General features: G+C 43.8%; 1 protein-coding gene across 5 annotated transcripts in view; it reads left to right on the plus strand.

Annotated features, from left to right (window-relative positions):
* The window catches only part of Slo2 (slowpoke 2), a 146,729-nt gene that overhangs the window by 112,865 nt on the left and 9,952 nt on the right, over positions 1 to 23,912 (plus strand). For all 5 annotated transcript variants that reach the window (XM_076809180.1, XM_076809179.1, XM_076809176.1 and 2 more), the window contains 11 exons: positions 7,885 to 7,959; positions 9,573 to 9,656; positions 9,734 to 9,828; positions 13,921 to 14,104; positions 16,488 to 16,652; positions 16,857 to 17,077; positions 17,152 to 17,349; positions 17,425 to 17,651; positions 17,938 to 18,465; positions 19,834 to 19,995; positions 20,813 to 20,966. In XM_076809180.1, coding sequence (XP_076665295.1) covers positions 7,885 to 7,959; positions 9,573 to 9,656; positions 9,734 to 9,828; positions 13,921 to 14,104; positions 16,488 to 16,652; positions 16,857 to 17,077; positions 17,152 to 17,349; positions 17,425 to 17,651; positions 17,938 to 18,465; positions 19,834 to 19,995; positions 20,813 to 20,966 — 2,093 coding nt within the window. The remainder of the gene's footprint in view (positions 1 to 7,884; positions 7,960 to 9,572; positions 9,657 to 9,733; positions 9,829 to 13,920; positions 14,105 to 16,487; positions 16,653 to 16,856; positions 17,078 to 17,151; positions 17,350 to 17,424; positions 17,652 to 17,937; positions 18,466 to 19,833; positions 19,996 to 20,812; positions 20,967 to 23,912) is intronic.

Genomic DNA, 23,912 nt, shown 5'->3' on the forward strand with positions numbered 1-23,912 from the left:
TATGCGCGTCGTGAAACGTGGAAAATACGCGGCGACGATATGCGCTCCCTTTAGGAAACGCGATTTCCCACGAAAGCTTTCCGCGCGGCAATAAAGTAGCGAGGTATTTCACGTGGAAACATTTTGAACGCCTCACTCTGTACTCTTCGGCGTACGTGTACACTCCTCTTTCCATCGTTCTTCGCTTCTGCATGGACCGCCGCTCTGCCTCGCCTAATCGCTGGATATTCAGTAAATTAAACAGGATACCGAAGGGATAGTTGGTCGTTGCCGTTGCCGTTGCCGTGGCGCGTGGAACGGGGTCAGAAAACTTAGTGACGCTGACTGGGAAGCTTTCTGACGACCCATTCTCTGGCTTCAGACCACAACGCTTTCGTACTGCCGCATGGCTCGCGAATTATCATTTCCTTCCTCGCAGGTCGGGCAAAAATTCACCAAGGCTGCTCTCGATAACGGGGACCGTTCTCAGAGGAATTTTGTCGAGAATTGTGGGAAGCGCCTAGCTTTTCTTTCCGTGCTCTCAGCTGTGTGTAGCGAATACTTCAGACTCTCCGTAGTAGTTGAGTGTAGTGATGTGCGATATTGGTCCCAACTGTCGATAACGCTTGTCGATATATATATTTCTTCGTTCAATATCGATACATGAAATATATTATTCAAAAAGTATCGATATTGCTAATATCGTCGCGAAGATCGTATGAATTTACCAATTGAAAAATAAGCTACATATGTTCAAGAGAATATTATTTTTGATTAAAAAGAATTTTCAAAAATAACAATTTTTATACAGTATCATTAAGAGATTATTTTATTTAAATTAAGATTCAAAAGTATTACAACGAAAACAAGTAATCTACTTTCCAAATCACATTTATAAGGAAACTAGAATTTTTATTTTAATAAGAAATATCATAGGCACCATTCAATATAAAAGTATGAAAAGGAATTACTCAATTTTACTCAGACGCAGTAATTTGAAAATCAGCTTGAATTGGCTGGAACGAAAGAAGGTGCAATAACTATTATCGATGTTTCGAACAAAATTATCGATACCTGCAATTATTAGTGTTTGAAATATCGATGGAAAATATCAAAATATCGACATGCAAATATCGATACGTACAGTAATCGATAAGTATCGCGCAACACTGGTTGAGTACCAGTTCCCGTGTACCCCGCGAAAAATGCATTCTACGGCACTTGAAATAATTCCCTCCCTTATCCTTCTTTTACTTTGCGAATTTTCCCTTGTAGTGCGGAGAAAGTTTCCTCTCTGCAGCGATTATTTGCCGGCAAACTGCTAGCTGTTGACCTGCCGAGGTGCAAGAGCTACTTGGCAACAATCGGGGAAAGTTTGCAATTGTGTATTAGAAGCACGTTCCTTATATTCAAATGCAAGCGTTTATTCCAGCTTACACCCTGTACCGTCTGATTTTCATTTTAAACGTACGCGTTGCGATTTATGATGGAAACCCATGAATCTGTCTGCCAGTGTTTGCGCGACGTTAAACGCTTCGCTACCTTTTCGCTCAGCTTCTTCGTCGTTCTGCAGTTTCGTCGAAATCATTTTTTTTTTCTTTACTCTCTTTCTCTCTCAAATCCAACGAGCACACGACAGTACACGCAAGTTAAACAAACTTCACGCGGAAACGGTGGTACCCAGGTAGTAATTCGAACGCGGAACACGGCAGGAAAATCGTGTACATGGAAGTTCGCGGAGGGCTTCCATCGAAGTATAAAACCGATGCCATTTCGTCGGCGCAATGAAAAATTTCAGCAATTTTCGGCGGACTTGTGGGTAGCCACAAGACAGGCGGAGTTCTGTTCCAAAGTTTTCCTCGATTCGCTTCGAAAGTAAACCAGCATATCTCCGGAAGACTTACGAAAGGCACACGATGGAAGTCCGTCTCGCGTAGTTCACCCTAAATGCCAATCTCATCTCTGGCTACGAATCTTTGCTGAAATAAAGAACGAAGGAAATCTAATACCGGAATATACGTGGGGCAGAGAATACGTTAAATTTATATTCTGACGAACTAGAAACGTTGGGGGATCGTACGGCTTGGAATATAATGTGTGTCAAATGGAACATTGTAGGCGGCTGTGAAATTCTTTTTCAGCGGTGTCAGATTCAACCGAACTGGTTGTTTTCCACGTGCACGATGCAAGATAGGATCTGCAACGCCGTGTAGCGGGTTGCGGCACGCTATTCGTTAATCGCGAATTCCGGCGACCCGATTCGTCACGTTGTAACAACCGACAAACTCGATAACGTTAGGCTGATAACGTATAAGCGTGATAATCGAAGCTGCTCCTGCGCCAGCGTGCTACCGTTGTAGAATTTCGACACACCTCCTGCCAAGAGTCTCCTTTATCCGCCATTCAAGCCGTGCAACTTTGTCGCGATATAAAATTCATCGTGCAGCCCGCGTATAAAATCGTTCCGCGTGCTTAGGAGAATAATCGCCTCGCAAAAGCAACCCACTTACCTTTCTTCCACTCTTCTCCCCTATCTTCCCACTGTTCATCGTCTTCTCTTTGTCTACGGTGTAAAGGTGTCGTCGATGATATCGCCGTTATTGTTGCTATTACTATTGCAATAACTCCTTATAGTTATCGTTATTGCTGACGTTACAGCATGAACGTTCAGCGCACATCAGATGCAGAATTCTTTCCCCCCTCCCGCGAGGTCGTTCTGTCGATACTGCGTGCTACCTTTTACAGTATCTGGTCTTCATCGTCATTTCGCTACTAACTCGCAGTTTCAGATATGAATAATTAACTGAGTCGTATAACGAATAATTGAAGAGTCGTAAAAGCTGGATCACGTAATGTTGCACTTAAAACCCATAGATCAGATAATCCAACAGAGGACATACGCAGGATAGTATCAGGTCCGCTATATTCGATATCGAATTCTGCAAATGCAAGAACTTGGATAGCACGGTGAGACGTCATCATCTAGGTTCATAGTCGCCATGATTTTATTGCGAAATCCTATAACGTCGAAGGAAATTCTAAAGACCATTGCACTACCAAAATGGTGGGGGAGACCGGGGCTAGTTGACTAATTCCCTTTAATTTTTGTATTATGGAGTAAATTATGCTGCGATTCGCGGTATTGAAGCATATGAATGGCCAGCTTGCTATTTAATGTGTCGCCGTGACAAAAACTTGCGTGTTCTATCAGTGAGACTGAAAAATCTAAAATGGTCAGCGGGAAGTAAATATTTTTGTTTCGACTATTTATGAATTTTTGTCCACTAAGTATTGCTTGTTGTTTTTTCATGAATATTTTATGGAAACGTGCTACATTGATTATAATTTCTGGTATTTTGTTTTATTCGGTGCGTGGAGGTTTTGTACGTACGGCCCTTAATATGTTAACGATGTCGGACAGGGTTACTTGACTAAGCATAGGAACGTCACTAAAAATTGCAATTTTTATCCTCAAGCTGCAGTCGAGGCAAAGAGTTTAGCTGCTCAAGTCCACTTTCTCCACCACAAATCCCTCCAAACTCATCCCTACCAGTTCTACACCCTAACCTCCCTTCAAACTCTCGGGCCGTCCAAATAGACCATAACAAATAAGTAGAAAATAATTACAGTATCTAACACCATGATAATTAATAAAAAAAAAAAACAGTGTGAAGGAACGAAGAAAAATATAAACAAAATATTAATTAAATTTGTAAACTTTTGATATACAACAAGTCAACAAAATACCAATGGTCCATTTATAGAAATTAGAAATGTTAAAAATTAGTCAACTAACCCGGGTCTCCCCTATCCTCTGCTAAACCAGCAGCGCGTTCTCGGCACCGCCACAGCCGGTACTATCGTGCGTCTCCACTTCATTGAAAAGACCTCGACTAAACGTTGAAATGTAAGCGAACCCCTCAGCCTCGCGTGACGGATCAGCGAGTTAAACCGTGCAGTTCGCCAGAAAATAGGATTACGTGGACTGACGCGGTTCCAAGGCTTTCGATGCCATCCCTAATCCGCGAAGAAGCACAGAGGAGGACTCTGATAGTGAAGTGGGCTGGAGTTCACCGAGATTCGGGAGCACAGACAGACAGATCCATGCTGTGTGTGGCACGCGCACGCCCCAGTAGCCGCGTACACGCGAGTAGATGCGCAAACAACGCGGATAGACTCGGTTTATACGGTTCGCAATCGCGTATTTACCCTCTCATACAGAGGGGAATCCAATCTGCGCTCACGACTAATGATCGTTGAACGGGTTATCGTCAACGACCCGTGCTCTCGCGCCACCCGCGCCTCTGCCATTATGTCTTCACCCGTCATCCCCGATTTACGAAGTTCGCTTGGAGGATCCGTCGCCCGGCAGGGTTAAAGGGATCCGCGTCACGAGGGGAGGGAAGCTCGCTGCTGCTCGGATGAGCATAGCGATTGGGTGGAAAAATTAAATGGGGCGCTCCTGGGAGCACGGTCTAGTTCGCCGGTCCAAGATTTTGTGCTTCGGAACAGTGAGAAGCTTCAACTGTAATTCCACGCTTCTTCGCGTGTAATGCGAACCTGCATGCAACACGAGTATTCTTGTATCTTAGACGCTACTTTTGATCCCCGTTTCCAGCGGAATGGGGTATTCCTTACGTTAAGGGGAGGCGACCCAATTCCTCATGTTTTTCGCAATGCAGTTAACGAAGGAGGAATTTCTTGTTTACAAGGGAGAGCTGAATATGCTTCACTCACCGGCGTCCCCGCTGTTCTTAGCCGACTCTAACGTCACCAAAGCTTCGCTGCTTGTAAGTGAATGGGCAATTGGTAATGAAAAAACTGGCGAAAATTTCACGAGCCCCCAGGCTCGTTGAATCCCTCAATGAGCGGTGCCCTCTTCGCGACAGCGGGGCTCGCAGCTTTAGGGAACGGCATTTGAAAGGCTTCATCCTCCTTTGAGATCGCGGCGCTTTTCCCTGAAAATTGCATTTGTCCGCTGTTCGTAAATCCCAGGGGATATTAATAATTGCAGTGGCCTGCAAAAGGCTCCGCCATCTGCTAGGTGCGCTGCAAGACTTTTAAGCTTCGTTTACACTTTAACGAGCTACCGAGGAAGCGGATAGGGTGATTTGCAGATTTTCCGGGCTGGAATTTTCCTTCCCGGCTTTTTACCTGCATTCCGGCAGCGTGGATAAATTTCTATCCTGTTTAGGATAAATGTTATTTTAAACGGACAGATTTCTAATTAGCATATTCCACATCTCCGAATCGGCAGTTTGGTACGGTGAGAATGCTAGGTGATGCAGAAAGTCGGGATTCCCAAGAAAAGGAGATTTTACCAAGCGCAGACATCTCTGGAAGCTCTAGACTGTGTCGTGGACCTCTCTCAAGTACAATATTCTGCTCAAAAGGATTAAGATAGGGAGATCGTAATAAAATCGCAGCCTTCCAGCGTATACGTTACAATTCCCGACTGTCTTTCTGATCCGCGTGGCCGGCGACGTGGAAGAGAAAAGAAAAGCCTCCAGCACCTTTGGGAAGTATGACAGCACGACTGTGCCAGAGGCCTCGGACGATAATCCCAGTATGAAAAAGAAAGCATGAAAGGAAGGAATGAAATTATAGTCGTGGAAGATAAAAAGCGCTCGTGTCCCGAGGTTTACTCTTTTGCGTTTGCCTTGTTAGTCCTCTACGGATATTTTCCCCTCGGAAACGTCTCGAAATCGTGGGAGCCTCTTCTGTAACGCGTGACAAAGGTTCGAGCAGCCGACAGCTTGACAGAAGGGAACCGAAATGGAAAATGTATGCGCGATGGGTGAATACGAATGGGAGATTAGTCGGTTGCTGAAGTGTGGCACAGTTTTTTTCCAAGGATTCCTCTGTGAATCTCGATCGGAAATAGGGAAGGGAATCTGAGGAGCACCTAGGGGCTTATGCCAGCGGTCCCTTCTTGTTCGTTTCATAGAAACGGAAAGATGTATGCGACATTGAATCGAGGAGGATTCATTCTGTTCGAGGATATTGGATCGTCTCGAGACAGAGCATAAAAAGTCCCGAAAAAAAAAAACACGATGAAACGTGAATGTTGAAATGAAATAATTTCTTCGAGCTACGCCTATCGCGTTTAATTTGCTAGCAATACTGCGGAGAAGTGTTCAATTATTCTCCGCACTTAAGGGGGGATTCTCGTCTAACAGACCCAAAAGTAACTGATATTCAAGAATTCTTTTTTAAAAAACTTTTGGGATATAAGGAGCATCGTCGATCCTCCTTATTATTTATTAATTATTGTGGAATCCTGTCCTCCACTTCCAAGAAGGATCGACATAGAAGAAAAATTCTACAAGTTTAAAGATGCCTCCTTATATCCCAAAAGAGTTTAATGCAATATTAACAATAGCTTTTTAAAAAAAAATTCATAGTTTTCGGAAGCTGCTACACGAGAATCCCCCCTTAAGGAATATCAGCTACCTACAGATGCGCCAAAACAATGGTAAATAACGTCACGTTATTGCGTAAATTCAGTTAGGAAAGGATTGTGAAATGCATGTCGACGAATTTGCATCGCAGTTGTTAACCCCCCGGTGATGTTCCGTGCTTCCCAGGGCTTCGCTCGATCTTTCATACAGTGTTTGTACATTCAGCTCGCGCGAACTTGGAATTGCCGAATTGTACACGTTGATTTGCAACAAACTTTCCCGCCGGCAACTTTTACCTCGACATCCCACGGCTGTAGAAAATCTCGCTTTGCTTTACTGTGGGATTCCCGAGCAACACTCACAATATGAAGGGTATAAAATCTTGCGCCAATCGTGCCTTATATTAAACTATTTCAATTTGGTATTTTACGCCGGCGTAGCGGCAGTAAATTTTATATTACAACGTAAGCTTTCCGCTACTTCGCAAAGGCACGGGCGGCGAGTCGAAATTCATTTGACAATTGACACGCCACTATTTGATCGCCGGAGAGCGATTTCATAAACGTGCGCCGGTCAAATTGCTTGCAGAATTTCAGATAATTCATTCAGCCGATAAGTTCGCGTAGCTTGAATAATTCATTCGTGTTCAAGAGTACAAATAAGTGTGCTTTTCCTTGCTGAAATTATTTTCACGTGGATGCAAATATTCGTCGAGGAGCTCTTCAATTCTTCCCAGCGGCGTCTAATTAAAATATCGATTCATCTCTGCGGAACACGTCCAGAAATACCGTGGGACGGAAAATCACCTAAGATGTGCGGCTTTGCAATTTAGTTTTCGATCTGCGGCGAGGTGTACGTCGACTAGCCACGTTACAAGATGAGACATTATGATGCATGATGTACCCTCCAAGGAATATTTGTCGGTTGATTTAATTAAAACGCGATACAAGTACGTTGGCGAAAGACTTGGTAAATAAGCTAGCATAATTAATCTTCATACTGAATCCCTTTAGGAGAAAATACTGTAATAAACTACCATAAAAAGTATCTTTTATAGAATCAAAAAACTCATCTATAGAAAACATACGTACGATCTTCCGTTCAAAGTTCTCAATAGTTATTGCCAGTGATTTAGCGATTAATATTCCGTGCTTAAATTCTGCTAAAACTTAGGGCGTTGTTTAACGTTGGGTCCCGAATGATTTCGCTAAATTGAACAAGCCAATGTTTAAGCATTGTTTGAATTAATATTTACCTATGCGAGCCAGCTTGCCAGCCCGGGAACCCGTAGAGAACATTGGGCCAGTTTTCGGAAATTAACGAAGCACCTGTTGATTTAGAATAACATTTTGGGCGCAATTGACAGCTCGGCCGCCAGGACTGCGTTAATACCGGTGGAAAGTGCAGGACGGCTGTGTTGCTCTGTTCTTGGAACGTTTATGGCACTTTGCATTTTCTGTAAATAATCGCTGGATTTGTTGAGCTGTCCTCGTCATGTTCACAGGGAAACGTCTGGCAGCAGCTTCTCTCTTTCCACTTCATCCTGGAGCTCGTCAACACTATACCATTCACGATCACGGTGAGTCACGGCAGCATGCACGATTTATTCGCTACAGCGTAATATTCCCGACGAGTAGATTAGACCCTATTAAATTCGCAGGAATTTATTTCCCCGCGTAGATTCCTATGTAATAGCTCGCGTAATATATTCGTTGAAAATTACACGCTCTACATAACTGATACAATGTTTTTCCCGTATTTCCATCAAACACGAAGGAACAAAATGAAGTGGTATCGGCTGAGCACGTCAAAGGGCCTAATGCCGTTAGATTAAAAAAGAGACGAGAGTGGAAATATTAAATAAACGCGGAGGTTACAAAGATCGAGCTAAAGAATCTCGCCTGGAATTGCCGGGCAATTCGTTCGTTAGATTTCCCAAGCGTCGAAACGCGTGCATAGAGCTGTAAAATGATTCATTAAGGAGCGATTTGATAACAAACCCGCGGAACACGCTGGAGAACGGTTTCCAAGCGCTCGGGGCTCTTTGCCGGCAATAAAACGAATTATATCAGCCGCGCGATTCCTTCAGAACTCCATTTCGCCGAGCACCGATAGAAATCGCCACGTTTTACGTCCCCCTGGCACGCAACATCAAAGGATTCTAATGGGACTTTATTTGGCCGAATCGCAACCTACAATGCGCGGCCGACGGTCACTCGGTCTGTTAACGAGCGCCGTGGCGAAAGGGCAGAGAACTTGTTGCATTTGCGCTGATTCAATTGAGCATGCACTGTCAATATATGGTCGCAGAATTCCAAACATCTGCGCTACGCCATTATGAACGACGGTAACAGAATTTAGTTTCTTGATTAAAGGCACAACGTACTTGTTGCGTCGGGCTCGGCATTAATATTCGTAAGCTTTGGTCTGCCACTATCGAATTTTAATACAATCCGCTGTCAGTAATTGCAGCAGCATAGTTTATTCGAATCCGGGCGACTATTCGCGCAGCTTCGCTAGAGACGATCGTTGACAGTAGTACGAGTCAGCTATTAAGCAGACACGTGCGAATGCAAAGTTCAATTCGGTTTACTTCTCCTGTCTGCTGTTAATTCGGAACACTTGAATCAAATTTAATTCCAAGTTACGGATTAGTTAAGGTTTTATTTGAGTAACTGGGAAGCTTATGGAGGCCACGTAGATGTGAATTGGCTTGATTACAATCTAAGGAGCGTGATGCCGTTTCTTTCTTTAAACCACTAATTGTACACGATCTCGGCGAAGTATCGATCTCTATCTACCCTACAGGGATTAACCTTGATCTGAACGTGAATAGGGTGTAACGCCATCAGGGGGGCTTGCGCTTTCGGGTTTAATTGGCTTAGTCTCATTAGTTTCGTGCCTCTTCACCGCCGTTCCAGCGAGACACTGAAATCCCAGTCCATGGGGTTTCGTAGCCGCTTCTAAACCATTTTGTTCCTCGGGGTATAAATAAATCTGGCCTCGAGAATGGTAAACGTAATCCTAACTTAATGTTCACGGAAATTTAACGCCACCCTTTCTTTTTTTTTTACTGTAAATAGAGAAAGATCTTTTCTCGCACTGAACGTAATTATTTAGCAATTCTGTTATCGCGATAACTTTCTATGTACCAGTTACGTCATACCAACAAATGCCAAATTGTGTTTTCAGTTACTTTATCCACCAATGAGAAACCTATTCATTCCGGTGTTCCTAAATTGCTGGTTGGCAAAGCATTCCTTGGAAAATATGTTCGTAAGTAATTCACCTGAACTGTACTCCGCCCTGTTTCCTTTAGCTGTACTAAATCGTCGTTGACACTCATGTTGCAGAACGATTTACACAGAGCCATGCAGAGGTCCCAGTCAGCTTTGAGTCAGCAACTGATGATCCTTAGCGCTACGTTACTGTGCCTTATCTTTACTAGGTGAGTAACATCGCGAATACGTCTTCAGGCTCGTGCACACTTTCACCTGAATTTTAATGAACTCTTTACCATATCAAGTGGTGCAGTTCCATTGAAAATTGTGTGTTTGATTATATATTTCCTACCTGCTAGCATCCCTCTCTCTCTCTAACTTTTATTCTCCACCGCATAACGCACATACTAATGCTAAAGAAGAGAATTAAAATTCTGCCGACGTGTCGGTCAACTTCCCTCGGCCGCCTTATCAGCCTTATTCTCACTCGTTATTCAACTTTACGCAAAACGGTGGAGCCGGGTTGCTTGCATACAAGCCGTATTGCATTTACGCGAGTAAATGCAAAAGTTTTGCGCGGTTGAACACCAAGAACAGACGCTTCTATTTACGAATCCACCTTGATACTCGTTGGAAACGTGGACACACTAGGTGGAGAACTAGGTCGAGAAACCAAAAATCATGGAATAATTTCTGAAAAACCAAAAACCAGCAAGAGAATCTTTCTCCGGTCGAGAATTAATCAGAAAGGTACAGGAATTACAGTGGTGACTCAGTTTCAGGTGTGCACTTTAACAATCATCGCTGGTTTACGGGAACTAAATGTTTCGAGACGAAGGGACGTCGTTCCTCCCAATCGAGGAGGGGAATAAAATTCTCCATTAAATATTGCGCGTGACGGCAAACAGAATCGCCCGCCCGGCAACGAAAGCCATTTCCCCCTGAACTTCATTACACCCGTCGTTTGTTCGAAAAGTTACATACCATGTTCGATCGCGAACGCAGTAATCCGGGGCAGAAATGAAAGGGAACGTTAAGCCACGGCAGTGGTACAAAGGGTAGTAGTACACGTGAACCTGGCACGATTTATTAAAATCCGAAACCACCTTTATACTCGTTTGCTGGCTTGATAAAAGTAATCGTGCACCATCGTCCAGGGAGAGCTATGCGACGTCGAAATAATTAATCCGATTGTCCGCGGAATTACTCCCGGAGCGTGACACTTTCAACGGTCCGCACGAATGTCGCCCTATCCTTGAACCCCCGCAACGATGGACTTTCGAAACTCTGCTGACCCTCCGCGAGGGAGAATGGGAAAAACTTGCGTTGACGACGAATGACATTGGCCGTCTCTGTGCCAGCAACTTTCCGTGGCGTGCACGCTAGCAATCACGCGATATTGTCCCTGTCGCTGGCGCCCGGGCATTTTCGACGCGGTGTACGCAATACCGGCCCGAAGAAATTGCGGAATCGAGGAGCGGCAAAGGGCAAAACTTGGCTGATTGACCCAGATCGTAATGTGGGACAGATGTTAATAAGTAATCGTGGCGGCTCGTGCAGATGGATTGGTATCACCATCGATCGTCGTGATTCATTATTTACGGTGTGGTTCTAGAACGACGTACTTGTAAGCTCGCCCTTGCTGCGGCTCTGCCCGCTGGTACAAGGGCGGCCGGATGCCCCCCTATCTCTTGGACAATCTTCCAGTTATTCAGAAGTCGTTTCTCAAGCGGGAAGGGGCCACCGCTTGCGAAGTACTCGCGTATGTTGCCTTGTCCGTGTAGGGTTGCCCCTTCGAAAAGAAGCGAGGTAAACGGCCCCGTTCTCCGCGATGTCCCCTTCGTCGACCTATTGCAATCGAGTGACGGATAGATGCAGGGCCGTTCCTGGGTTTTCGCCGCCCAGGTGCAAAAACAATATTGCCGTCCTTATTAATTTAATATTTTTTTAATTACGAATTTGATATGCAGTGCTTACTTTTGTATCTATATATTTTAAACAGTTTAAAGAATCGTTGACTATGGAAGTTTAGAATATTTCGCTGATTCAAAGATACTTTCTCATATGCAATCCACGATGAGCCTCGGAAAAGGATACGCGCACCACGCACAAAAGGGAATAGATAGCGCCTGGCGCCTAATGAGGGAAGATTTATTACATTCTCGTTCGGTTATTGTGGCAGACTGGACGTTATCTATTTCACTGTCACCGAGAAACACCGCACGACGGCCGCTTTACGAATGGCTTGTCGTACTTGCAAGATGTATAGTTACGGGGGCACTTCGTTACAACGACTACTTGTAGAGTTTACAGCAAACCGAGTTACTACGTTTGCAACAGGATAGTCTTGTGGCACAAGTGCGCAGAGTATTAACGAAACTGTGGGATGCTTCGTTGGGATGGATTCTACGCATTAAAGTAATAAGGAAAGTTCGCGCGTATATTCGAGCAGGCAGAGAAAATGGTAGTCAGATCGGGAGAAAAATGAAAATGAATATCTCGGAATTAAATTGTCTGCTGACGTGCGTGGTCCGCGTAGAGTTTTGCGGCATCTCCTAGCATACGATAAATATAAACGAGGGAAAAATATCATATCCCGACGCATTAAGGAGGCATGAATCTCGCGTAATCCCCAGAAGCTTAATTTTTAACTATATCGCCCACTCTACAATTTTCAATTTCAATTTCAATTCATCAAGCTTGTACGTCTAGATATAACCACGCTTGAGTACGTTTTTAATTTCTCCGTTACGCGTGCCCGGTAAATTTCCGCGAGCAAACAAATCCTGGACCACTCGTTGCCAGTTACAAAACGAAGAGTCGATCCAAACAATCGCCAACTTAATTAAAAAACCAATGAAATAAACAGTGTATCGTACAAATGAAATAATAAAAAAAATCGTACTTGCAAAATTCTGTCGTAATCCTTGCTGATCGAAAATAGAATTATAAAGAAATGCAGCCTGTCGATTCTGCTTCTCTCAATTACAGTGGAACTACCCCTCACATTCGGACGGATCTAAAATAGAATCGAATTCTCCTAAGTACTTTATTACTCCAATAAATTCTTTCTGTACGAGTGAAGCATCAACTAAAGACGCTGATTTGACTCATCGACATTCCCCGGAATATCTCGTCGAATTACCTCGACTAGCTCTTCACTGTGCATGATATCGATAATACAGCACCAATACCGATGACAATAGACGCGTACGGGATTACGAGGCACGACACTATCTGGAAAGCGAGAAATGTTTCCGATATTTCCTCGAGAAATAGTTCTCACACCCGTTGACGCAGACAAACGCGAAACGTCCAATTAAAAGAGCAATATCCCTCATCGATTCTTGTTCGATCTACCCTTTCGCTTCGTATTAAGGTGAATGTCCCAATTTCTGCTCATTTAAGAGGTAACTCGTCATAAAGAACGTGTAAAGAATTTGTTTGTGATCAAAATTTGCAGAGTAATTGATTAATTCTTTAATAATAAATCCACCAATTCAAAAACTATTTAAGAAAGATACTTCAAGATTGTTAAATATTAGTAATTTCTAATTAAATATATAATCCTCTAAATGTCCGTATTTCTGCTCATGAAAAATAGCGATGTATGTATTGCCCCAAGCTCGTGCAACACTCGCGTGAATGTTTAAATAATTTAGAATTATTCTGTTGCAACTATAGTACAAACGTAACGCATACAATAATAAGAAAAATACGAAATGATCAGAAATGGGGACATGAGCAGAAATTGGGACATTCACCTTATTGTCAATAAAGCCGATGGATCCATCTGAGAGCCCTGAAACACGAATTTGAACAACAAGTTCAAATTCAACAGTGTTTCAGTATAAAATGTATGCAGGACGATTTAATAGAAGAATCGAGGATAGGTACTATAAGCACATGGTATACGTAGGAAGATCCTCCCTTCCCGTAATTATTATACAAACACCCCAAACAAATATCAAATAAACAGACGAATTCAAGGTGTACAAATACAGGCTCCCGATATTGGTGTCAAGCGAGGTTACTTGCATAATGGAAGCTCGATGTTTGTGAATATTCTTTGGGAGGTAAGCTCCGTGTTTCAAATGGTCCTCGACCTTCCCGCGATTCTTTGCTTGGGTCGCTCCTCCGAGATAAAAGGATCTCGAAACGCGTCCCTTGATCCTCGAGGAAACGACTAATTGTACGATTGGTCCCCACGACAACGACAGAATACTACACATACGTAGACGTTGGGGATTTCACTACCCCGCAGACTGTAATCCCGTGGAAACAGGACACGGAACGACACTTTCCCATTTCGTTTTCAGCGTATGCGGGATCCAACACTTCCAGAGGGCAGGGCACAGGCATTTGAATCTGTTTCAAAGTACATACTACGTTGTGGTGACGTTTTCTACGGTCGGTTACGGGGACTTTGTACCTGACATTTGGCCCTCGCAGCTCTACATGGTCATCATGATCTGCGTCGCTCTTATAGTTCTACCTACACAGGTACGTAGGGACCTTTTTTTTTTATTAACGCGAAGCGTTACTAGGATTAGGGGAGCCCGGGGCTAGTTGACTAACGGGGTTAGTTGACTGATTCCCTTTAATTGTTGTATTATGTTATAAATTATGCTGCGATTCGCGATATTGAAGCACATGAATGACCAGCTTGCCATTTAATGTGTCGCCGTGACAAAAACTTGCGTGTTCTATCAGTGAGAATGAAAAATCTAAAAAGGTCGGTGGGAAGTAAATATTTATGTTTCGACTATTTATGAATTTTTGTCCACTAAGTATTGCTTGATGTTTTTTCGTGAATATCTTGCGGAAAGGTGATACATTCACTATAATTTAGGGTATTTTATTTTATCCGGTGCGTGGAGGTTTTGTACGTACGACCTTTAACATGTTGACAATGTCGGACGGGGTTTCTTGACTAATAAGGGGAGGACACCATGTGGTACACACCGATTTTAATGAGCCTTGGCAAGCTGGGTCTATGTCGAAAATAAGTAAATAGGTGTCTGAGCGTTTCTGCCAATGGGCCTTAATAATAGAGATATTTACATGTAAATTATTAAAAATTTCATAGTGGCCGTAGGGTCTTAGTGGGTAAAAATCCCACAACTACCCTGGCGCACGCGGGAAATTTCCTTCTGGAGGCGTCAGGGTGCCTTTTGAAGATGTATGCACCGAAAAAAAATACTTTATAAATTTTTTTCTCATCAAAATCGGTGTCTACCACAACTAACCCCACAGTCGGGGTTTGTTGACTTATTCGTCTCACTACTCTAAATATAATAAAAACTACCACCTAGACTCAATTGAAACAATTTTAAAAATTAAGCCTGTATACCTAATGGAATTTGTAAACTCTTGGTGTGCGACAAGTCAATAAAATACCAATTGTCTATTTATAAAAATTAGAAATGTTAAAAATTAGTCAACTAGCTCCGGTCTCCCCTACTCCAGAATTAGTTTCTTAGTTGATTGGTAATGATTCCGATCTGCTGAGTCAAGCGATTATAAAATTCGCTGATGTTTCTAACTTTCATTACTGAAGTTTAGTAATTAAAGGTTTATCAAATTGCCGTTTTTAAATCTTTTTGTAAATCAGCAGTGATTTTCATCTTTCTTGTCAAAATTTATGTGAAATTTTCATTTTACGTGCTGGATGTATCGATATCCAAACGCTTTATTTCGTTCGGTGTTATCGAGGCGTTGGTTCAATGATCCTTTTTACGATATTTAACTTGATGCTTCGCTATAAAGAAGCTAACAAAGGCAGGAAGCGTTGGAATTTTACTTCCTGCTATTCACAGCTAAGAGAATATTTATTGCTTCAAGAATTGCTGCTGGCATAAAATTTTTATTTCTCACTTAACGACTGTTTCGGGGGAGGAATGACGCGCTCGCGTTTCCCAACGGTCGTAAAAGCCGCATCGATTTCGCCGCGGTCATTGTTTTACAAAAACGCAGAAGCACGTAACGTTGGGGGACTTTTATACGCGAAACAAGCTAACAATAAGTGGGTAAATGAAAGCCTGTAAATTCTGATTGCGAGACAAAGTTGGAACTTCATAGAAAATTGATAAAAGTGCAGAATGAAATCACGCGTTGCAATCCCTGAAGATATTTAACTTAACTTTACACTGTTGTTAGTTTAACCCTGTCGATAAAACGGAGTAAAAGATGAACAGCTCTTAAACAGAAATATATTTACCCTGTTAAGGAGTATTGTCAACTCATATTCATGATAGCATATTATTCTAAATGAATGAAAATATCAATTACCCGTTATCAAGTATAATGTCCTCCTACAGCGCAATATTAGTACACTGGCAGGCAAACGAATTTCGGAGCGCTTTTTCGGGTCTCGATGAAACTCCCCGATACGTCAAGTTCATGTACGTCAAGCTCCCTCTTGAAAGCTAATTATCGGACGTGAGTGACGAACGCGTAATTAAATCGTCCGATCTCTAGATCCTAACCCAAATACGTTATCCTACGTGTTGCCCTGAGATCCTTGACTAATGACAGGGGATGGTACCAAACGTGACGTCAGTGGACGATGGGAATAGCGATGACAGTGATAACCGTGCGATTCGTCTGTCAAACCTGTCAGTCGCACGGGGTGCACGAATATTCCGTCAAGCAGCAAGTCCTTTGGACGCGTACACGTGCCCCAACGGAATTCACTCGATTCTGAAATATACCAATACTTTTATACTTAAATAACGCAATTGATAGATTATAAACAGACTCAGTGTATGCAATCTACTGTGACAGATTGCAGCAAATTAAGAAGCAGTGATTTGGAGAGAGCTCAGAGTGGGAGAGGATGAGTTACGACTTTGTGTTACGAATTTTTACGTTATTTCACGAACAGTTGGAGCAGTTGGCTTTCACGTGGATGGAGAGGCAGAAGTTGGGTGGCTCGTACTCGTCGCACAGAGCGCAGAGCGAGAAGCACGTGGTGGTCTGCAGCACAACGCTGCAAGCTGACACTATCATGGATTTCCTCAACGAGTTTTATGCGCATCCGTTGCTACAGGTCCGAGGATTCAATCGTACTTACTTACTTTCGTAAAATTCCCTGAGCTTCGTCGAATCCGGATTCGTTTTCTACCGCGATTCAATGTTTCGCATTACGCGTACGATCCCTGCAAGTAGCTTTCACATTCACTGCTATGCACTGCCCGATCGTGTCGAGCAACTGTCTAACAGAGACTCGATGGACGTGTTTCCTTCTACATAGGACTATTACGTGGTACTGTTGTCGCCGATGGAGCTGGATACCACGATGAGGATGATCCTGCAGGTGCCCATCTGGGCGCAGAGGGTAATCTACATTCAAGGATCCTGCCTGAAGGACAACGATCTTACCAGGGCTAGGATGAACGAAGCAGAAGCCTGCTTCGTGCTCGCTGCGAGGAATTACGCCGACAAAACCGCTGCTGACGAACACACGATACTCAGGTCAGTGATGCCCTGGAAGATTTCGTCGGGATGTGTCATTGCACGGTGTCGAGTATCTTCATGGTTAACGACAGGTCGTGGGCGGTGAAAGACTTCGCGCCGAATGTTCCTCAGTACGTTCAAATCTTCCGTCCGGAGAACAAGCTTCACGTGAAGTTCGCGGAGCACGTGGTGTGCGAAGACGAGTTCAAGTACGCCCTTTTAGCGAACAACTGCACCTGCCCAGGCGCCTCCACCCTGGTCACCCTTCTGCTGCACACCTCCAGAGGACAGTAAGTTGAAGTAGCCGCGAGGGGTCGTCCCCGCCTGGGCGGAGCGCGAAATAATATCGCGCATTTGTCTATCAGAGAAGGCCAGCAATCACAGGAGGAATGGCACAGGCTCTACGGCAAATGTTCCGGGAACGAGATTTACCACATTATTCTCGGTGATTCGCGGTTCTTCGGCGAGTACGAGGGGAAGTCCTTCACGTACGCGTCCTTCCACAGCCATCGAAAATACGGGGTGGCGCTGGTCGCGGTCAGGCCGGCCGAACTTCCAGAGTTCTACGAGGACACCATCCTCCTCAACCCTGGTAACATTCTACCATGAAAATTTCTTCATTCTTGAATAATCTTCACTCCCTCGGCGGAATAAAACGCGAGCCTCTCCTAGCGCAAACTTGATATCCCGTCAGAAGTATCCGTCCACCATAGCTACAGCTGCGACACAAGAGACTACCTTCCCATCTATCCTCCAACATATACCATCGATCATCAACGGTTCCGCGACCCTCGAGGCTTGAGACAGAAGATTCCTTATGTTATACATCACTGCCTCTCCTCGTGGTTGTATCTCTTCTAATCCTTTGCAATGTCAAGGCCCCCGTCACATAATGAAGAAGACGGACACCTGCTACTACATGAGCATCACGAAAGAAGAGAACTCCGCGTTCGTGGTGGCGAACAACCAAACTGGAACGGCCGTGGAGGGGACGCAGGTGGTGGTCGAGACCAAGACAGACGGGACGGGGAACGCGACCGGTGGTCCAAACGCCAACGCCAACACCGCCGCCGCCGCCAACAACACCGCGGCGCTGAACTCCGGGATGGTGGCGTGCACCGCGACGACCACCACCACGATCTCGACCAGCTACACGATCGCCGGCGGTGATGGGAACGGTACAGCAAACAAGCCCGGTGCCGACGAGCACCGTCGCTATTCCAACAGTTGTAACAATATGCTGAACGAAACAGCTTGCGGCAGGCAGGAGACGACCTGTACGGGGCCCCGTGGACAGGAGGTGCACGGCACACAGGCACACAGGGCCCCACAGGTCATTTTGCAGGTCCTCCCTAGCACGCCCACACCACTCGAACACCACAACATGCTCGCATCCGATGTCCACCGTGAGTGTCGCATGCGCTCTGCTCCTATCTTCTCTCTTTATTATTTCCTCCGTATAATTCTTCTCGCTGACACCTGTCCGCGTGCTTCATCTTCGATCTCTATGTGGCTAGTTTCCGATCGACATTTCATACGCGCCGATTCGTTGCGAACAGTGCGCCGGGATCTCGAAGAGGGTGGTTCACGCGCGTTCACGATGGCGATTTGTCAGGTACACCCTTGCGCGGGTTTCTGTTCGAGGGGCCTGAGGCTTCTTGTCTGTGATCGAATTGTGGGTGATAGGTTCGTGCCTCGTAGTGGAGATTGTTCTTATCGTGGTTTAGATCGTAGTGTGTGTATTATGATTTCGTACTGTGGGGATTATCAATAAAGCGAAAATTCTTTTGGATCGTCTCACGGAGAAGTAACGTCGATACTGATTGGCAGTTATTTGTTTCCGATGCATCGTGACAGATTTGTCATTCTATTTGGATTAGATCGAAATGTGCATATCACTTTCGTACGTGACAATCGTAGTCCCTAAGAATAGGTTTCACTTGCGCTGCTAAGTTACGTAACATCTATTTTCGTAATTTCTTGTGATGTGCATATGCTTGAGTGACATGCTTCAGCATGGCTTCGTGCTGTCGTAGAAGGAACGTTTTTCCTTTCCGTTAATTATTTTACTTGCATGTTATTAGCGAGGAGTATGCGTGTATCCATACTCTTATTTACATTCGGGTAGCTTTAATTAACCGGACTTCAACACATTTTACATAACCCATTTATTTATTCGTGGCGAAACACGACTAGTGTTACCACGATACATCTTTAATTATACCATCACAATTAAATTTCATTTAAATTCATCCCAAAGGCGACTGCGTTTCTTCCAGTTACCACAGAAAGCAATTTGTACATTTTAACTGTTAACGAATGGGTTAATTCGACGCACACGGAGTAAGGGAGCTTCAATAGTTCTAAAGAGTTATTCTTGCAATTAATTTTTAACAGGCAGATGGAAGCGAGGCCAAAAAAAAATGCTATGGCTTGTAGTTTGAAACTTGAAATATGGTAGCTATGAATCGTAGACTAATCAATAATCAATTAGTGTAATATTCTATAGTCAAGATATGTCTCTAATATTGAAATTGTTTAATTTACTTTACAGCACCACGTTGCCATTGATTTGATTATATCACATCGATAGACGTTTGTAGCATACAAAACATTCATTCATACATATGTCATGCTTTACTACGTGTTTCAATAATAAAGTGATTTCACATGTTTCCTGTCATGATACGTAACAAAGTATAGTATTTTCGACATTGATTTACAAATTTGATTTTTAGGGATTAATTATCCACAATTGACGTTGAATTTCACAGCAACGTACCTTGATCCAGGGGGATTCGGAGATTCGCGGCAATGTTTGAAAGACGGAGGATCTACGCCACAGACGCCGATCACTGGGAACCACTTGGACGTTCCACGATCAATCGAACCGAATCCGAATCTTCTCAGTCCCGAGATTCTTACACAGAGGAGAGGTACGTTAATTTGTAACCGCGCTATCCACTTACAATTAGAAGGGGAGGACATCATGTGGTAGACATCGATTTTGATGAGCCTTGGCACGATGGATCTATGTCGAAAATAAGTAAATAGGTGTCCGAGCGTTTCAGCCAATAGGCCTTAATAATAGAGATATTTACATGGAAATTATTAAAAATTTCATAGTGGCCGTAGGGTCTTAGTGGGTAAAAATCCCACAACTACCCTGGCGCCCGCGGTGAATTCCCTTCTGGAGGTGTCAAGGTTCCTTTTGATGATATCGTCACGTTAAAAAAAAAATTTATAAATTATTTTTTTTTATAAATTCTTTTTTGCTTTCTAACCCACACCTAACCCAGACCTGTTTACTTATTTTCGACATAGATCCATCGTGCCAAGGCTCATCGAAATCGATGTCTAGCACATGGTGTCCTCCCCTTGTTAGCTTGAGCGCAACTGCGACTACGACACGTTTCCAGTAGTACAAGTCAACCATAGTTGATCCGACACAGTTTTAATACAAAAGCAACACTTGTCGCGTACAATCCTCTATACAAATTGGTTTTCAAAGCATCAACATATAAAACTAATCATAAATTGGTGTAGAAATTTTATTCTTAGCAGCTATGTTAATAAACAAAGTCGACACCAACATTAACCACTCGAGGTGATAGCTTTCAATTATGATCACACTATAACATATCGAGCATATTAAATAATTATATTTCAGTTGCATAAATTCGTATGTGCATACCAAGGTATTAGGCGCGCCTAAACATAATAGCGATGCAAAAGTTTGCGATTAAAACGCAGGGAGCAGAAGGCCAAGCATCCTACCTGTGCCAGACATGCTGACGAGCTCCACCCTGCATCTTCCTGGTCAGGAGTCCTTAGACCACGAAGGTGACGAGTCCGAGGATGAAATGGACGACGACGTTCCATGGAGATCGCCCAGCGAAAAGATCGCGTGAGTATGATTCGATGGACACGATTTCATCGTCACGTATTCATGTCATCGCTGTTACGTCCAAGATTGCAAGGATTGAAGGTGCACGGTCTATGGTACATGTGGCATTCCCGTGTATCGAAATTAGATGAATTTATAGACATACACACACACATATATATATATTCCTCGCGTCTACTAGTCTTCTCGATATCTGTGCCTAGAGCACAATCGTAATGCCCTCAAGAGTGAAACGATCTTGCACTGTCTCGTGCACTTGCATGGCACGGTCTCTTGTGCATCGGACGTATTTGTGTAATTTATACGCATATCTCTCTATATATATCTATATCTGATGAATGCATCTCCTCTGTCACTTTTTTTTTATTCCAAATATACATTATATCTATCGGTATTAGTAATGGAAAGAAAATACTGGTTCTGCTGTACCTACTGTTTATTCTGTGCACAGCAGTTTTCTTTTTGTTATATTAAAATTTGATATTTTTTATGTAGCAGAACGAAGGGAAGTATACAGGGTGTCCGCGGGAAGACTGAACATATCCAGCAGTTGCAGGAAGATATCCAGCTGTTCAGTCTTCCCGCGGACACCCTGTAGAATGCTAATAATATAGGAGTAGACGTCAAGTGTTAGTAGATTCTAAACTTGAAGATCACCAGTATTTTCTTACGAACCTTTAAGAAATGCACAGTAAGATCGTACGATTGATGGAGTGTTTGATTCAACGATTCCATTAACGTGAAATCACGAAGTGAAGCCTGTACGATCTTAAACGTCTGTCAGCAGACGTAAAGTTCCACAGCTATGCAGCTGGAACTATGCACCATGCTCGTCCTGTTTCTGCACTCTTCTCTTAGATGTTACTTCCTTGTGATTGTGGCTACTCGACGTGACTCAATATTGTCCTACGAATGTGAACTCGTGTTCCCATTCCTCCTTCTTTTTAACCACTACACTTTAATACTCACCATTTGCCGCACTGCGCTGTAACCTGTATTTAAATCGACATAAGCAAGCGCTATCTTCCCTTTCCTTCAATATTACAAACAGTCTTTAAACAGAACTCTGTGGCTCGAGTGTGAAAAAGCAGGAGCTGCCGCTGCTTCGTTTCCAAGTCCAAACAGAAAATCAGGCGAACGGATTCCCCCCTGCCCGCGAATGTCCACGCAATTCCAATTTCGCGATAGGAAACGAGTAACGTCGAGTGGTCGAAAGGTTTCGCGGAACGTCACGCTGACAAGAGACAGACAGGGCGAAAAGGGGGGTAAAGGTTTTGAGCGAAGGCTCGAGATGCCACACCTGTCCGTCACTTTCACCCACCGAAACACAATTAAACGCGAGTTTACGTTGATGGTCGATCTGTCCCTGTCTGAATGTGTCTCTCGACGCCTGTACCACGAATCGGCGTCGATGGTATTGAATCCGCTGCTCGATGCTGTCCTGCCTGACACCCTATATGTCCTCCATGGATGTTTTCGATGTCTTCCTTCCCGCATCGTCTTTATGCACTGCCGTCTTGACGCACGACCTTTGCCCAGCAGTTTCAAGGGGTGAGTTCACGTTTTACGCTTCCATATAAACTAACATCTTGTCCAGTCTGCCGGGAGGGAGCATTCAGACCGTGAGCGTTGAATCGTCTCGAAATTCCGCTGCGGTGTATACCTTGAATCTCTGATCCTCATTTCATACAACAAACGAACCACATTTGAATGAACTATTCTCGAATATTACACCCGGAAATTGACAGCTAGAATTAGCGATCAGTCGCCGTTAACGGAAAGAGACTTCGCCGCTTCGAGAAATTCAGCTTCAAGTTCTGAATGCCCCCCTGCGAATTGCGCGTGCAATGAACGCGTCTTAACATTAAGTTAAGTAGCTAAAGTGCTACTGGCAGTAGTGTGATAGATCGATGTGAGCGGAACTGCAGTAGAATCGTTTCTGCAATTCCAAAATGCATCAAGAAACAGGGGACGAAGTCGTTGCAGCGCGCGGCATCGCGTGGATTCGTAGCTTTAGAATTGGCGAGCCAACTGGGTCAAAATTTAATCGACTGCACCGTACGCCGAAGGTGCGCTGTTTAATTCTGCCAGGTAAATCGCTTGCAACGGACGGGATCCCGAAATTGAAGTCATATAGTTCGATGCAAAATGTTGGCCGCGGAACGAATGAAGTTATGAAAATGTTAGATGAGCCCTGAGGCGAACTTCTCACCCTGGCTGCGTAATAAATCGATCTCTATGGATGTATATGCTAAAAAGGGTAACCTTTCCGATACGATGAATTATTATCCCATTTTAGAAAATGTGAGCTAATATTTCCATAGTTATCCGAGGATTTTCCTGCGGAATAAAGGCTATCGTAAAGTCGCTGCAGAATACTATCGATTTTTCTACGATAACTCGCAAACATTTTTCTTATTCGAGCAAAACATGCATCACAGGTAACCACGCCCTTCCCAAAGCATTATCTCGTAATATAAGCAAACATTCACGAGATAGCCACCATAAATTCTCGCAGTTCGCCCTCGTTCTAATGCAAGCTCTTTCTCCCAATATTATCCAACGCTACTGTAAGCAGAACTCTCGCAGAACTGAGCGACATTGCGCCGGTGGCCGCCACCCTCGTTGAAACTTCAACAATTTACAGATCCCGGTATCATTTCGAATAAATGCGCGAATCGTGTCGGGTCTTATGTTAAACAGGTCCGAGTGTTAAAGAAAACTCTGTCGCAGAGAAGTCTAATATTTTCATTGTGCATGTGCATAGATGGCGAAATCATTCTGATCTTATATTTTCCTTTGTACGACGTCGTACTTCTCCCCGTGAAATTAAAACATCTCGCACATTCGCACATGTTTCAGGCTTTCTAAACATGAACAGAGCAACGTTCGCATTCTACTTTTGTAAATAGTATACGCCACATTGGACTATGACAAAAGATGGAA

The sequence above is a fragment of the Andrena cerasifolii genome, chromosome 3 (assembly GCF_050908995.1).
Source record: "Andrena cerasifolii isolate SP2316 chromosome 3, iyAndCera1_principal, whole genome shotgun sequence".
Lineage (NCBI taxonomy): Eukaryota > Metazoa > Arthropoda > Insecta > Hymenoptera > Andrenidae > Andrena > Andrena cerasifolii.